Genomic DNA, 15,164 nt, shown 5'->3' with positions numbered 1-15,164 from the left:
CAGCCATGATAAAAATCTTGTATGCTAGCTAGCCACACCTATATATAGAGGGTTACCCACAGTAAATCCTCATGGGGGCCGAAACGGGCAAAACTGCTATGGGCCCCCACAACCCACTGGGGGCCTGTGTGGGTTTTCTGTTACCTTGCCCACAGAAAGCCCACATGGGGCCCCAAAGGATTTGCCTTTGCCCACACTGTCCCACAGAAAACCCACACTTACCCACAGTGGGCCCGCACTGGTATGTTTGCTGGGTAATAGCATAGGTTGTTCATATTTTCATTTTTTATAAAATTTTTTCAATTTTACATAAAATGTATGTAAGTTTAAATTTGAAGTAATCTAAACTTTAGAAAAATACAATAACAAAAAATAGTGTTCAACTAAAAAGTAACTTTCATAACTCAAAATTGTGTAGGCTATTATGTTGAAAACTTCTGCTGAGGTGAAATGATCGTGATCCTTTTCTACAGGCAGAGAGAAAATCCTACTGATCATGTGCAGATTAAGTGTCAGCTTGTTCCTGATTGGAGGAATTAAGTGTGTTACAATTGCCCCTGGTCTCCCCCTACGCACTGAAGCGCTATCAAATGTATAAGCTATAAACATTTATGAGGAATTTTTACACACAAGCCTGTTAAATGTCTTCTTTGGTTCAAAGCGTGCCAAAATGCACTTTTTTGTCTACATCATTAGAATTTAATATATTTTTTCGCTATTTAATGAATAATTCCACTGGAATAACAATGCGAGAACATGAAAATTCCCTCTTTTTTACTATGCTTAATGGACTTGATAAGATAAATTCAAATACGTTAAGTGTTTTTATGTGTTTTTTTATTCCTTTTGTTTTCGTGCGTGTGTCCAGACCTTCATTTATCTTTAATAAACATGCTTCTGTCTCCTGCCACCTTCTCTCCTAATGCATTAAGGCCACGAATGCTTCTGTTGTCTTAGTGTGGAATTAGAGGAAATGATTTTAACACCCATGTAAATGTCCAAATGCTGAAAAGACAAGAAACTATTTTTTCCTCACAACAGGCATTTCTTTATTTCACTCTATTTGGCTTATGTTTCTCAGCTTTAGAACAAAAAAACAAGTTAAACTAAAATTATTTTCGGAAGACATTAAACAGTGGGGTCCCTTGAACAGTCCTCCATCAAGCCAGGGATCCCATATTTAGCCCATTATTTGACCCTATCCCTGACCTCAAATCTCAGAAAGAAAAAATCACACAACCCCACATATCAGCATGCTGTTCAGTAAATTAAGGAGGCATCAGGTTTCTGTGTGTCTCTCTGTTGTGTTCACACATGATCGAACACTGAACAAGCGCAGGCGAAATTCATTATTCAAAAGCATAACAGAGGTGAGTGAGTGAGCAGGAGAGCCACTCAATGTTCAGGATGATGTTTACCCTCACTTAGCATTTGTGCTAAGTGATGAGACACCACAGCTGTCCCGCTGAGCCGGGGTCAGGGAGCATTTGTTTGTTTGTTTGATAGTTGTAATGCACCGTTTAGTGTTGCAAAAAGAGACTTGCTTATGGGTAGTAAACAATATCGAACAAGAACACTGGGGTGAGAGAGGGAGAAAGAGGAGAGGGGGAGACTATATGCTCATAAAGACCGAACAGCTAGGTAATTCAGTGCTTGAATTAAAGCGATAGTTTAGTCAAAAATTTGAATTCTGTCATCATTTACAGGCCCTCGTGTTATTTCAAAAATGTTTTTTTTTTAAAGAAGTCTCATATGCTCACCGTGGCTGCATTTATTTGATAAGAAATAAAGTAGAAACACTTGAAATACTATTGCAATTGAAACGTTTTAATATATTTAAAAATGTAATTTATTCCTGTGATGGCAAAGTTAATTTTTTAGCATCAATACTCCAGTCATAGTGTCACATGATCCTTCAGAAATCATTCTAATATGCTGATTTGGGGCTAAAAAAAAAATTATTATTATCAATGTTGAAACTTTTTTTTTCTTAATATTGTGGAAACTGTGATACAATACTATTCAAAAACATTTAGAAAGTCATTCAGATGGTAGGGTCAGAATTTGGCGCAAATAACATGAAAGCATGGATCCATCCTGCCTTGTATCAATGGTTCAGGCTGCTGGTGGTGGTGTAATGGTTTCTGGGATATTTTCTTGGTACACTTTAGACCTCTTAGACTCTTAGTATATTACGCATTGTTTAAATGCCACAGTCATCATGAGTATTGTTGCAGACCATGTTCATCCCTTTATGACCACAGTTTACCCATTTTCTGATGGCTACTTCCAGCAGGATAACGCACCATGTGACAAAGCTCAAATCATCTCAAACTGGTTTCTTGAAGATGACAATGAGTTCACTATTCTCAAATGGCCTCCACAGTCACCAGATCTCAATTCATTAGAGCACCTTTGTGATGTGGTGGAACGAGAGATTTGCATCATGGATGTGCAGCCGACAAATCTCCAGCAAATGCGTGATGCTTTCATGTTAATATGGACCAAAATCTCTGAGGAATCCCAACACCTTGTTGAATATGTGCCACAAAAATTAAAGCAGTTCCAAAGACAAAAGGGGGTCCACCCTAGATTCCCGGGACTGCAGGGTTTACCTAGTAAGTGAGTGAGTATGAAGAGTTCAGATGCAAAAAATGATCATTTTTATAAAGCTTGTATATTTAAGTTAAGTAATTTCATTTGCATTGCCATTTAAGTGAAATTATTGAACTTACATATACGAGCTTGATAAAAATGATCATTCTAGAAGCAAATTTCAGATGGCACTTAGAGGCTTTTGCATCTGAACTCTTCATCGCCTATATATACATTCAAAAACAATATTCTCTTTGAGGTCATATAGGAGGCCAGACATCTCATTTTGCTCAAACCATATTCAAATAGACACAAAAGATGTAGGAAGGCATTTAAAAAAAAGGTTCAGATTAGTGAAACAAGTGTTTGTGAAAGGTCAAGCTTTGGACATTAGGTCTCGCTCACATACACACACATACGCAGACACTGCATGACCGGCGGTGCCACTCGTGGTTAGTGATATCATTATGGCAGTTTTGCATGGGAGGGATTAGGGCTTTCTTGCTAATGGAGAGTGACAGTGGCTCCTTGCTGCCGAAGCACACTGCCCCAGAACATTCGGAGGTGGGGTGCGCTAGGGGGGTATTCACCCCCACATCGACAGTGTGTTGTGCGTCAGTCCAACTCTTTTTACTCACTCTTGTTTGCCTGGGAATCATTTGTGCGTTCATGATCATTACATAAATCAAACACAGTAATCAGTAAATAAAAATAAATATAAAAAATAAGAGAAAAAAAACATGGTCAAATGGACAATTCTTTGGAGGATTAAATATTTTAATTATTAACTTCTTAAAAATCTAAATTATTCTATACATTATCAGTAAAGCACTGCAGAAATGATATTATTTGAGCAGGTAAAATGAGTACATACAGCTTTTTGTGTTAGTTTTTGATTTACAGAAAAAAAACCTCTCTCTATTAACGATGTATTGTTTTTGAGGATCTGCTCAGGTCTTTTCTGTCTGTGTTTGGCTACAGGCTTTGACTTTGAGGATTATGAGGTCTCCATAGGGAACAGTCTTCTTGGGATGAACTGTTGGAGGAGGGGCTTCCATATGAGTGTTTTCTGGTCCACTAAGCATCAGATACATGGGTGCACTGACCCACTCTGAATCTCTTGGCTGCTGGTATTTACTGATTATTGACAACTGCTAACTACATTCTGCCTCTCTATCAAGTTTAGCACAGGTTTATTGGCATAAATACTGAAAAACAGTATTAAAAAATCTAGAGGAATATTTTAGTTTAAATAAAGAATTAATGTAAAAAAAATATAGGCTATGTTCATATATTTTAATGCTATAACACATCATCTTTAAATATTTAAGACTTTATTTAATAAAAATACTTTTAAAAACTTCAGAATTTTTTTCTATATTTTCACTGTATAATCCTAAGGTTAAAGAAAATTCTTGTTTTAAATTCAATTAAGTCACAGTGCCTCCTTCTCCTCCGCCATCAACTTAACCTAATCAAACTTACTGAATAAATGTGAATTGAATTATGAGTAACTTCATTATGAGGCTCTACACCACCATTAAAAATGTTGGGGTCTGTAAGAACGTTTGATGTTTTTGTCATAGTCCCTTATGCTCACCAAGGCTGCATTTATTTGATGAAAAATACAGCAAATAGTAATATTGTGAAATGTTGTTACGATTTAAAATAACTTTTCTATTTTAATATATTTTAGAATGTATTATTTATTGCTATGATGATGATGATGATTTAGAAAGTTTATTAGTTGATTTATTAGCAGTTGAAAGTTGAAAGTTGATTTAAAAAACAGCATTTATTTGAAAGAGAAATCTTTTAAAACATTATCAATGTATTTACTGTCACTTTTGATCAATTTAATGTATCCTTGTTGAAAAAACGATTAATTTCTTTTAAAAAAAATCGGAAATAATTATGATACCCCCATTCTTAAACATTTATAGGCCTACCAGCTGACATACAACACATTCAACATTAGATTCTTCAGGTCAAAGCTGGAAATGAGGAACAAGAAGACACAATCATGAATACATTAGTTGTGAGCTGCACTCCTAACAACTCTGCATTAACATTAAGATGTACGCTTTTCGATCTCTTCCCACTCCGCAATAAATTCCGTTAAATGGGTATCTTTCGCTTTCGCATTTTGCTTAAGTGGGCATCTTAACGATGAACGGGTTAATAGCATTACAAGCTAATGTCAGGGAGGTAAAAGGGCCCTTATTGGAGTGTGTGCGTGTGCCAGAGTGTACTGGGGGCAGCGGCGTGTTTCCTGGAGGAGCTGGATGATGCCATTAGGATTGGGAAAATGAGCTCAGATCACTTAATTAGCAGTAAATAAGTGCTTAGCTGAGCCAGGAAATCCAGTCAGGGTCAGAGGCTTTTCAAAGACTTGATTTGAGTTCAGATTTTACATCTGCCACCCTAAACAGTTCTGCTGGGGAATTTAATGATAGCAGGCATATTATTCAGTTCATATTCTAATATTCTGTGTACTTAAACATTGCTTTACATCCCTAAAAATGTGTTGAGATGTTCCAAATTTGATCTGAAATTTAGTTATAAATGGCAAAAAGACACATTGCTCTCTGAATACAGTGCAGTGTTGTTTGTTCGCAAAACCTATAATAATAATAATAATAGGCCTTTCAAATGTCAACCATGTAATCCAATGACATAAAAACTGGTAAAGGAGACAGAAAAGGGCTGAATTATTTTCCTCCAAGTAGAAATTGTTGTTGAAATGCACAAGAAATTCCCTGGTCTTTACATGATAAACTGTTTTTCCTAAACCTTCCAGTCATTCCTGTGAAGACAAATTCTCTCTCTCTCTATCTCTCTCTGTTTCCCTGCAACAGCTCGAACTCTTACATGAGGTGTGAAACTACACCTCTAAGGCACAGAAACACACACATGTTGGGTTTACATGTTTTATGGGAACTTTCCATAGACGTAATGATTTTTATATTGTACAAGCTGTATATTTTATTCCCCAACCCTCACCATACCCCTAAATCTCCCCATCACAGAAAATGTCTGCAGTTTTACATGTTGAAAAAACATCACTTAATATGATTTATAGAATGTTTTCTTAAGATGTTTTTAAGATGATTTAAGATGTTTTCCTCATGGGGGGCCAAAAATGTCCCCCACACACACACACTGCTGTTGTCATGCATGCAAACATACACATTCAAAACATCAAAATATGAATGAAGTACATTTCAAGACACAGGCTCTAGATTAAACACAAAATACATGGTTGTGGATTACCATTTTATTTCAGCCTCATATTCAAACAAGTTTCAGAAAACACCTTCACAAAACATGGAAACTCTACATTTTTCTGGGTAAACCACTCGCAATGAATTTAAAAATCGCTTTACAAATAAATATCAGCAAACACAAATTGTGAACTCAAAATCAATAAATAGTTCATCATTATAAATAATTGGAACATGAATTTCACAACATTAAAAACTCTTTTAAATTACCCTATTTCACTAATGAAATTTTTATTGCATGTTGTGTCTATAAATAAATGTCCAGCTGATGCCCCTCCTCTCTGTCTCTCTTGCCTTGGGCCATGGCAGGATTGGTAACATCACTGCTCCCTTAACGGACTGTGACACGTGCAGTACCCAGCATTCCCTTTTTTCTTCATTATAGAGTTAGAATAAACAAAATAAAGGACCCCATCTGAAGCTAGCACATGAGCGTGTTCAAGTGGATATTTAAGAGTCTTTTGCATTTGGGTTTGTTAGTGCTTGTACATCAGCATTTCCCAAGTGAAATAGTAAAAGAGAGGATTCTCTCTAAATCTTCACAAATACTGGCCACAGTGAAACAACCCACCTCCTTAACTTTTTTTCTTTTTTATTTCCTGGTGTAGATGTATCTTGATGATTTTTTTTCTGCGGTAATGGTAACAGAGATTCATACATCTTTACTAGAGATATTTGATGAGATACAAAGGTACACAAAATCTCACACACATCACTGAAGATGCAAGGGACATGCAAACGTCCATCACTGTGTTCGGGATGAGAGGAAATTAAATGTTTTTTTGTGTGTTTTTTTTGTATTAAATGAAAATTTCTCATTTTTATCCTGAAATCCCATTAGTTTCCACTTGCTCCACAGTGAATGTGAACATTAAAAACTTTGTTAATATATATACATATATATATACTGTATATATATGCATGCTATAATACTCTGTTTGGTTATAACTGGAAACTTTAGTTTTAATTAATTTATTTTACTTAAGCTAATGACAGAAATCATGAAAAAGTATGAAATATTATAAAACAGTATATATAAAATATATACAAATATTTATATCAGTTCATTTTGATGTCAAATTGTATTGTTATTATTTATTTTGGTGATATAGCAGAACTGTAAAATGTACCAATTTTAATCTGCCAGACCTGATTCCCAACAACATAGAATCTGTGGAGCAAAATAGATGCAAATGTGTGATTTCAGGATGAAGTTATGAGCAAGTTATCACAATTATTCACAGAGTTTTTTCCCCTCTTACACAAACACACACACACACACACACACACATGCTCAACTGCCCCCACACCAGCTGTTTGGTTGTTGGTTTTGGCTGAATGATCGACTGCAAGCATAAAGCGATAAATCAGTCATCATGCAGTGTGACTGGACACCCACCTCACAGGTGTATTGTGGATACAGTTCCTGAGAGAGGTCAGTGGTGGGACCAAAAGTCCCACCCATTTCTTTAGCAGAAGAAAAGCTCTGGTAAGCTGTACTGTCTGTATAAGACGCCCACCTGAGGTCCTCCATGCCCACCTGAGAGCTTCCGTACATGCAAGGCTGGTGCTGTGCGGTGTCCATACTGCAGGGCGAGAGCTGGTAGGTGAAGAGCTGGTAGGTGGGGTCATGAGTGTGTGGGGCTTCAGTGAGGGTGTGATCACCTGCAGAGAAAAAAAAAACCTGATTCAATCATTCCAGTAAAGACATGGCAAATAAGAGCTGAAATGGGCATTTCTGCTTTAAAAGAGTAGTTCATTGTTTTGGGTTTATATAGTTGATTGCTGCTAGCTTAGAAGACGGCCACTGACCTTTTGAATTAATAGGATGGCAAAAAAAGTTTACAGAGTGCTCTCTGCTGCATACAGAATAGAGTCTAGACAGCAAAAATGAAAAGGACAATGTTGGCTCCTAAAATAAAATATTTAGGAGCTCAATTACACTGTAAGTAAAATAAATAATAAAAATATTTTTTTTATCTAAAGTAATATGTTTTGCATAATACTTGTTCAAACCAATCACTTCAACAAAAATGTTACTATATTCTGTTTAATTTGTTAAATAAACACATTTATTTTTGTTAAAAAATATACTGTCATTAAAATGTTCATTTGATAAATACAGAAATAAAAAAAGCAAAGATTCTAAAAGCTTTGAAGGAGATCCCATAAACATTTAATATGGCTCAAAATTAGATCAACTGAGTGCAGAAATTAGCACATTGCATTCCCTGTTTCAAACCTCAACTCACAAGCAATATCGTGGCTTCGTGAACATTTTTGACTGACTCATTAAAAATAACCTGTTTGAATCAGACATCACAGCACAGGCTGTTTTTATTCTTTCTTTTTTGCGTGCAGAAAATAAATGTTTTCTCATTTCGAAGGCTAACGTTGGTCACATACATCAAATTAAAAAGTATAAAGGAAATTACATTCATTCATTTACACCTAACAAATAATAACAGTCGTAACATTTTATAATGGTTACTTTTAGCTTGCTCAGTTGGGGACACTTAATATTCAGCAATATTATTGACTTGACTGTACTGACGAGAACTGAACTGAGCTGGATTTTCTCCAGAGCTGCTTTATAGATGAATTGAATTCATACCATAATTGATGAACTTTACAATTATTGAACCGAACTGAATCAACACTGAACTTATTTGACCTGGATGGTGACTGTTTGCTATTGTCTTTTTAGAGCTGCTTTACAGCAGAATTTTATTCTGTTTGCCTTACTGAATCTTTTTCCTGTTAACCAGTGTAAAGCAGCAGTGTAAAACAATCTGTATTGTACAAAGCGCTAAATAAAGGGGACTTGACTTGACTTTTCTGAAAAGAGAAAATGATGTAGGCCTACCTGAACATTGTTTAAAAAAAACACAAAAATTCTGAAGCAACACAAGAACGTACAAAATAAAAGTACAAATAATAAATATTAAAATTTATAAAATCAAATGATGACTTATTAAATTAGTAAAGTTTAAAGTAATTTAGAGAGGTATAAGGCACTCATCTTTTTAAGCTGCTAAAATTATTTACTGGAGCCACTATAACAATAAAACTTACCTTTAATCAAAATATTATAACACAAAAATACAAACTCTTTGTTTTGGACTATACCTGAAGTGTCGGAGCAGGTGTAGCCTGGACTGGGTTTTTGTGTCACAGTGTATTCTGACCGAGAGAGACAGTCAGGAGAGGGTGGAGCTACACGCTGCCTTGCAGTACTACGTGGTACAAGTGGATACTCCTTACTGTGAAAAAGAAAAAAAAAAGAGAAAATGATGATTAGAGGAAAACCTCAAAAGCTTTATTCAAGATATTTCCAGGATATATCCAAGTGAATTATGGTACTTTTAGGGGAGGAGTCACAAAACACTGGCACTAGGGTTGATAGATCAGGGTGTTAAAAGAGAGAGAGCAGTCTCATGATTTGCATTGGCATGGTGGGGCGGCGAGGGTAAGGGATATCATTTGCACAGTACTGATCGTTTCTAATTAAATTTCTACGCTAAGAGACAATTACAGTAGCTAAAAATCTTCTCTATACCCCCTTTCCAATCTGACCCATTCCTCTTTCTCTCTGTTTTCTCTCTCTCTCTCTCAAAAACGCATTTATTCAGACACACACACATTAGCCCTTCAGTGACCTTTCTGTGTGACAGTGTGTTGTGCCGCTCTGCTCTTAATATTGTTACACTATAAATATCCCTCTCTTGTGTGTCACATTCAATACTGTCAACATTCAACAGAAAGCTTTGACTTTTGTTCCCAAACCCTGCTAGTTAAAGTACAACATATTCTCTGTGTGTCTGAAACAACAGCATTACCGGCTACGAGATGCAACACACAATGACATGCAGGCACATACATACAAGAAAAAATACAGAACATTAATGATTCATCATTACTCACTTCACAAACTGTTATGGTGCTGACATGATCTACTAAAGTAAAATGTGTTTGCGTGTGGACATGCATACGTATTGATATGTTTAAAATATGCGCGCTCCACCTTGGCGTACGGGACATGCGATGCAATTCGACATCGTCATTTCCACGGAAACCTTTAGCGAATGGATTATTCTCAATCTTCAGCTGAGTGATCTGAAAATAAAAGAGGATTTAAGATGAACACTTTATGCAAATCTGTCCATTTATTCACGATCATAGGACTCCTGCTGCTTACTGTGTGGTTCTGGTAGGAAGTTACAGCGATGAAAGTCGTCTCAGGAAAGGAGTGTGTGCAGAAACTTGTGTTGCTGGAGCCAAAGCTGTTCCTCTCGTCTGCCTTCACGATGTGCAGGCGAGGTTGGTATTTATGCATGGAATTTAAAATGATCTGCAGCAAATAACAGGAAGAGATTTCCTGGTTAACCCACTGGTTAAGAAACTGAGGTGTAAACCTGTGGGGAGCTGAATCACATCAATTCAATCTGATTGACATCATTACTTACATGTCCGAAAGGGTCCAGGTGGTTGTTGGTGAGTTTGAGTTTCTGGAAAGAGACGAGCTGTCTCATCCAATGAGCTCCTGAAGCCGGTGAGTCTGGGTGCACATACAGTCGGCCTGGAATCGCCGGCTCAGCTTTACCACTGATGGACCTGCAGAAGAGATAGGAACGGGTTAGTCAACATTAAAGAAGATAAGGACTTTCTGTCTGCTCCACAACTCTAAGATAAAAGTTCAGGGAGCAAAATGAGCTTCTGTCTCAGAGTTTCTCTGTGTGGATCCTCCACTCACTGAACAATACAACCTAACCAAAGCTCATAATTATATGAGTCATGCATCATTTCACAACAACAACACAGTTCATTTTCTATTCAGTCATATTTACACTACGCATTCCTTTCTCTTTGCATTCCCCCCACGCATTGATTTAGCTAAATCTCTCATTTTCCTTCAGTCATGCTCAACAGCTCAATGCCCTACAATAATTCAAATGCTCACCACTCTGACATTTTTTAATAAAATGCCCATTTAATATTGTTGTAAAAGAATGAATATATACAAAATATAAAAAATATACAAATATGGACATAAATTAAAATGTATGAATTTCACTGTAGTTCTTACCATTTGTTATCTGCAAATTTATACCGATGCTCGTCGGCTGAAATAATGTCCATCAGTAAGATATATTTTGCTTTGGGATTTAGGCCTGTTACCTTCACTTTGTAGCTGGGAAACATTCGTCTGAAAAAGATTAATGATGCATTATAGAGAGCAAACAACAAATAATAATAATAATACATAAATGCATGCATGCATACATACAACAATAATATAACAATGGATTACTTTCTTGATTGCCTCTGAGCACTGGAACACATGAAGTCATTGCATGTAAAGAAAGAGCTTTTTCTTTTTTGCAATAATGCAATAATTTTAATAACCTGCAGATTTATGTAGCTAATGAGAGTCCCTGAAACTATCACATATATTTAAAGACATTATTTGTTTATCAATTTTTAATTGTATTTGTGGCTCACTCTAATTAAAAAAGGGAATGGATTTATTTGGAAATAAATCAAACCAAATATTTTCTGGTATCCATCCAGCATGTTTGAATATGATGACAAAGTTTGCCCTATTTCTGTCTACTCTGTTGTCCTCCAAGGGCCCTTTGCTCCTGCCTGAGAATTGTGTTGAAAAAAATTGTTGATCCATGAATATACAATAAAGAGAAATACATATTTTACATAGAAAGAAAGAATAAAAAAGAAAGAAAGAAAGAAAGAAAGAAAGAAAGAAAGAAAGAAAGAAAGAATGAAATGTGTCACTCACCGGCCAGCTTTGGTAATGATCATCTCTGTAGAGACATCATGAAATTTCGCCCACAGATCTCTCTCGTGCAAATAAACTTTGATTCCCTCCATACCCTGCATTGAGAGGAAAAAAAGGGGGGGAAATGGAAATTACTGCTTTTTTTTTATTTATTCTGTCTGAATATGTTGACAAATAAAAATAATAAATATTAAAACATAATAATAATAATATATTATTTAAATAAAAGAAAGCGTTTCCTGTCTGGTAATTAATTTTTACGTTTTTTTTTTAACCATACAGTGTTTTTTTTAAATTAGTCCATACGATAATTGTGAAATAATAATATCAAATTTGAAAGCAAAATAAAAAGATATGCGTGTAAATTATGAAGACACCCAACAACAAACGATCTAAATACACTACGTAGCCTACTAAATGCACGTAATATAAATAGGCCTAATACACTCATATAATGAATGTGATGCTACAAAAATGTCTATTTGTTTTGTAAACATTATTTATTCCATTTTAGCTGTATCCGCGTAGTGAATATCATAGGCTACGTGCAATAAACAATTTCCACTTAAAATAAACAACAATACCACCACCACCAATAATAATAATAATAATAATAATCACAAAATGAACAAAAAAAAAAAAAATGTGACAGCAGAATTATTGCCTTGCATACTCGGGGAGGCTGCACGTGCAGTCATGGCTGACCTGTTGGGAAGGCTGAGTTTGCAGTGGCGGCGACCCGGTTTTGCTCCGACCGTGATGTCCGGAATCTTTATCGTTCTCGAATTCCATCGCTGGAGAATCGCCGCCGGAACACGATTGTAGAGATCCGATCTCTAAATCCGCCATATCCTCGTTTGAGGTTAACTACGGTGGACTAAAAGATGCGCAATGGAAAATGGTAATAATAATAATAATAATAATAATAATAAAATCAGCAGGTGATCTCCAGATCTTAATTATAAATAAACAAACAAATAAATAAATAAATCCACACAAACTCACAATGTTCTTTAAAAAATGCGTTCAAACAGCTGATTTTTTTAAATTCTTGTGAAATGTGATTAAGTAGGCTAGATACAAATGATTTAGCCTTGATAAAAAAAAAGTTTTGGGTTTTCAGTTTGCGTTCGATGATAAATCTGTAGGCTAGAATTTTAGGACAGAATAAGAGCGACGTTTTTTGGCTGACAATGTAAAACGTTTAACGTTAGCTATAAATAATATTATGTAGCTATAACAGTTACCGACTGTTGGAAAATCTCGATTTGCAGGCTGCTTTATAGAAAAAAAATGATCTTCATTTATTTCTATCCAAATAAATACTTAGCTACATTTATTTTCTCTTTACCCTGTATTTTTCTCGCGCATAGGCATAGGCCTATTTTGATTTTTGACGTCTCTTACCTCATCGTTATAAGGAGCTTTTCGTTGGTGAATTAATTCCGAAACAGATTTAAAATTCGTCCCCACTGATTTGTTAGGCAGTTTCTCCGATAGGCATTTTTATCTCCTTGAAAACAAATGAGAATATTGGCAAAAGCGTTTAACGTTTTGATTTTTGAGTTTCTCTTCTCAGACACCTCTTTACCAAGCTCTGTCCCTTCTTCTGTCGTGTCTCTCCATCTGATTTCTCGGTCTCCCATTAGCGGGATGCCTTCTATGTCGTCACACCTTTTTCATTCACACACTCATGACACGCCATGTCCAAACTCACACACGGCGACAAAATAAATACCACATTTCGCGAACTCCTATTTTCATCCGTGATAGCTATATCTGCTTGTTCCTATATGTGCTTCCCAAATACAACTAAAAAAGTTGAGCCTAAAAAGCGTAAGAAGAGAAATTCACTATACTCACATTTATGGTGCAGAATTTATGCTCAGAGTGCAAATTGTGCGGTAAAAAATCGGCGCTTGTCAGTCAACATCACTGCGCGCGACGGTTGCGCGCGCTGCGGGGTTAAAAGTTTAGGAGGTCGAAAGGAGGTAAAGCGAGCGCTCTGTCCTCTCTCTCTCTCTCTCTCTCTCTCTCTCTCTCTTTGTGCGAATCCGGTTGTTTTTGAAAACAAAATTCCCCTCAATGATAACTTTGGAAATATTATTTGATCTATTTAATGAGTGTGTCCAAGCACGCGCGTTCTCTGTCACTCGTGCACATTTCTAAACAGGCTTCCATAAATAAGACAAGTGGATGATAACAGGATAGCTTGCACTACTGAGCCCGAGCCGTGGGAACATTGCTCGTTAAGATAAGACATATCCCGTAATCGTGCGGCCGGCGAGATAACGACAGGACACACCACGGAGAGCGCGAGTTTGACGCCGAGCTTGTCGGTATTTGGATTAGGCTCTGTTTAACGTTGACAAACAAGATGATTTGGCAAATCGGTTTTCCTTACAATTACTTCATTACTGATGACTATTATTTTCATTGTTGTTTCTGCTGAGAGTGACGGATAGGTGAATTTATATCTCATATCGGTTGCTGTGGGCTGTCAGCCAGAATGGGCCTGACATGATCTGTAAACCAGACCTCGAACCACTTTTCATATTTTATTGATAATAAATTCATATAGGTCATGATTCATATAGGGAAATATTTCCAAACATATCAGTAGACAGATAGGCAACAGAGGCAATATGCAGTAGCTGATATTGTCAACTGATATTGGCAATGTCGTGTAGCCTATATGCGCCACCTAGTGCACTTGTGCAGGGCCTATAAGTCTACTTCTGTTTATAAACGTCTACATTAGTATGCACTGCTTTTAGAGCTCCATCTAGCCAACGGAAATTACGCTTAAATATCCAATAAAATATTTATGTTCAAATAGTCAAACTGTCTACAACCATTCTCCTCAGACGCAGGTTGAGACACAGTTAAGTTATTAATTACGATGCTTCCCGCGGGGAAACCCGTTTTCATGTCTGGACATTTCACAGTTATTTTGTTTTCAAAGAGGAAAAAGGAAAATATGCCTTCCAGCTATGAAAACGCTTTCTTTATCAAAGGACTCAACATCCAACTTAAACATTCAAAGGTAAAACGGACATCGTGTTAGATAGTGTTTGTTAGTGATTTAAAATTCCATCATTTATTTCTGATCGCAGTTGTATCTAAGTTTCTAGAGGCAAATGAACCCAAACTCCCACCACTAACGCGCAGGGTAAGTCAGTGAAATTAAGAAAGATAACAGCCTTGATCAACATGTATTTTAAAGTAGACTAATATGTAGATGGTGCAGACTTTTTTAAATATTGTGTATAATCTATAAGTATTTTTTTTTCCTTGTACATGTTAAAGAAATACAAATAAAACCATCTATAATACCTGTAGCCACTAGATGTCTGTATCCTTTATATAAATATATGTACGGGGCTCTGTAATCTAACGTTAGTTGGTGATCATGTCAAGACACTATTAAATAAAATTACTCTGATGATTGCTTTTTACCTGACCTTATTTATATATGTGACCTTAAA

At 36.1% G+C, this 15,164-nt stretch overlaps 1 protein-coding gene across 2 annotated transcripts; it reads right to left on the bottom strand.

Moving 5' to 3' along the window:
• Positions 1 to 6,981: 6,981 nt before the first annotated feature.
• Positions 6,982 to 13,831, bottom strand: tbx5b (T-box transcription factor 5b). 2 transcript variants are annotated; one of them, XM_084115180.1, is made up of 9 exons: positions 13,540 to 13,831; positions 12,382 to 12,553; positions 11,677 to 11,771; positions 10,966 to 11,085; positions 10,346 to 10,493; positions 10,078 to 10,230; positions 9,904 to 9,995; positions 9,009 to 9,142; positions 6,982 to 7,544 (listed from the first exon to the last, which is right to left on the bottom strand). In XM_084115180.1, exons 2-9 carry the CDS (start codon positions 12,523 to 12,525, stop codon positions 7,174 to 7,176), a joined length of 1,257 nt encoding a protein of 418 aa, XP_083971306.1. In that variant the 5' UTR covers positions 12,526 to 12,553; positions 13,540 to 13,831; the 3' UTR covers positions 6,982 to 7,173. The 2 variants fall into 2 exon arrangements, with proteins under 2 accessions (XP_083971306.1, XP_083971305.1); XM_084115179.1 differs by lacking the exon at positions 13,540 to 13,831 and adding an exon at positions 13,084 to 13,326.
• Positions 13,832 to 15,164: the final 1,333 nt, after the last annotated feature.

Source organism: Abramis brama, assembly GCF_963993115.1.
Source record: "Abramis brama genome assembly, chromosome: 5".
Lineage (NCBI taxonomy): Eukaryota > Metazoa > Chordata > Actinopteri > Cypriniformes > Leuciscidae > Abramis > Abramis brama.
The sequence above is the reverse complement of the archived record's forward strand: the minus strand, read 5'-3'. Positions and strand labels throughout refer to the sequence as shown.

What these genes read in the sequence shown, in the direction of transcription:
- tbx5b (XM_084115180.1), bottom strand. Translation starts at nt 12,525, where the DNA reads ATGGCGGATTTAGAGATCGGATCTCTACAATCGTGTTCCGGCGGCGAT. An exon ending in ATCATTACCAAAGCTGGCCG is followed by an intron (nt 11,086 to 11,676) that starts GTGAGTGACACA and finishes AATCTTTTTCAG; the next exon opens with ACGAATGTTTCCCAGCTACA. An exon ending in AAATTTGCAGATAACAAATG is followed by an intron (nt 10,494 to 10,965) that starts GTAAGAACTACA and finishes TCTCTTCTGCAG; the next exon opens with GTCCATCAGTGGTAAAGCTG.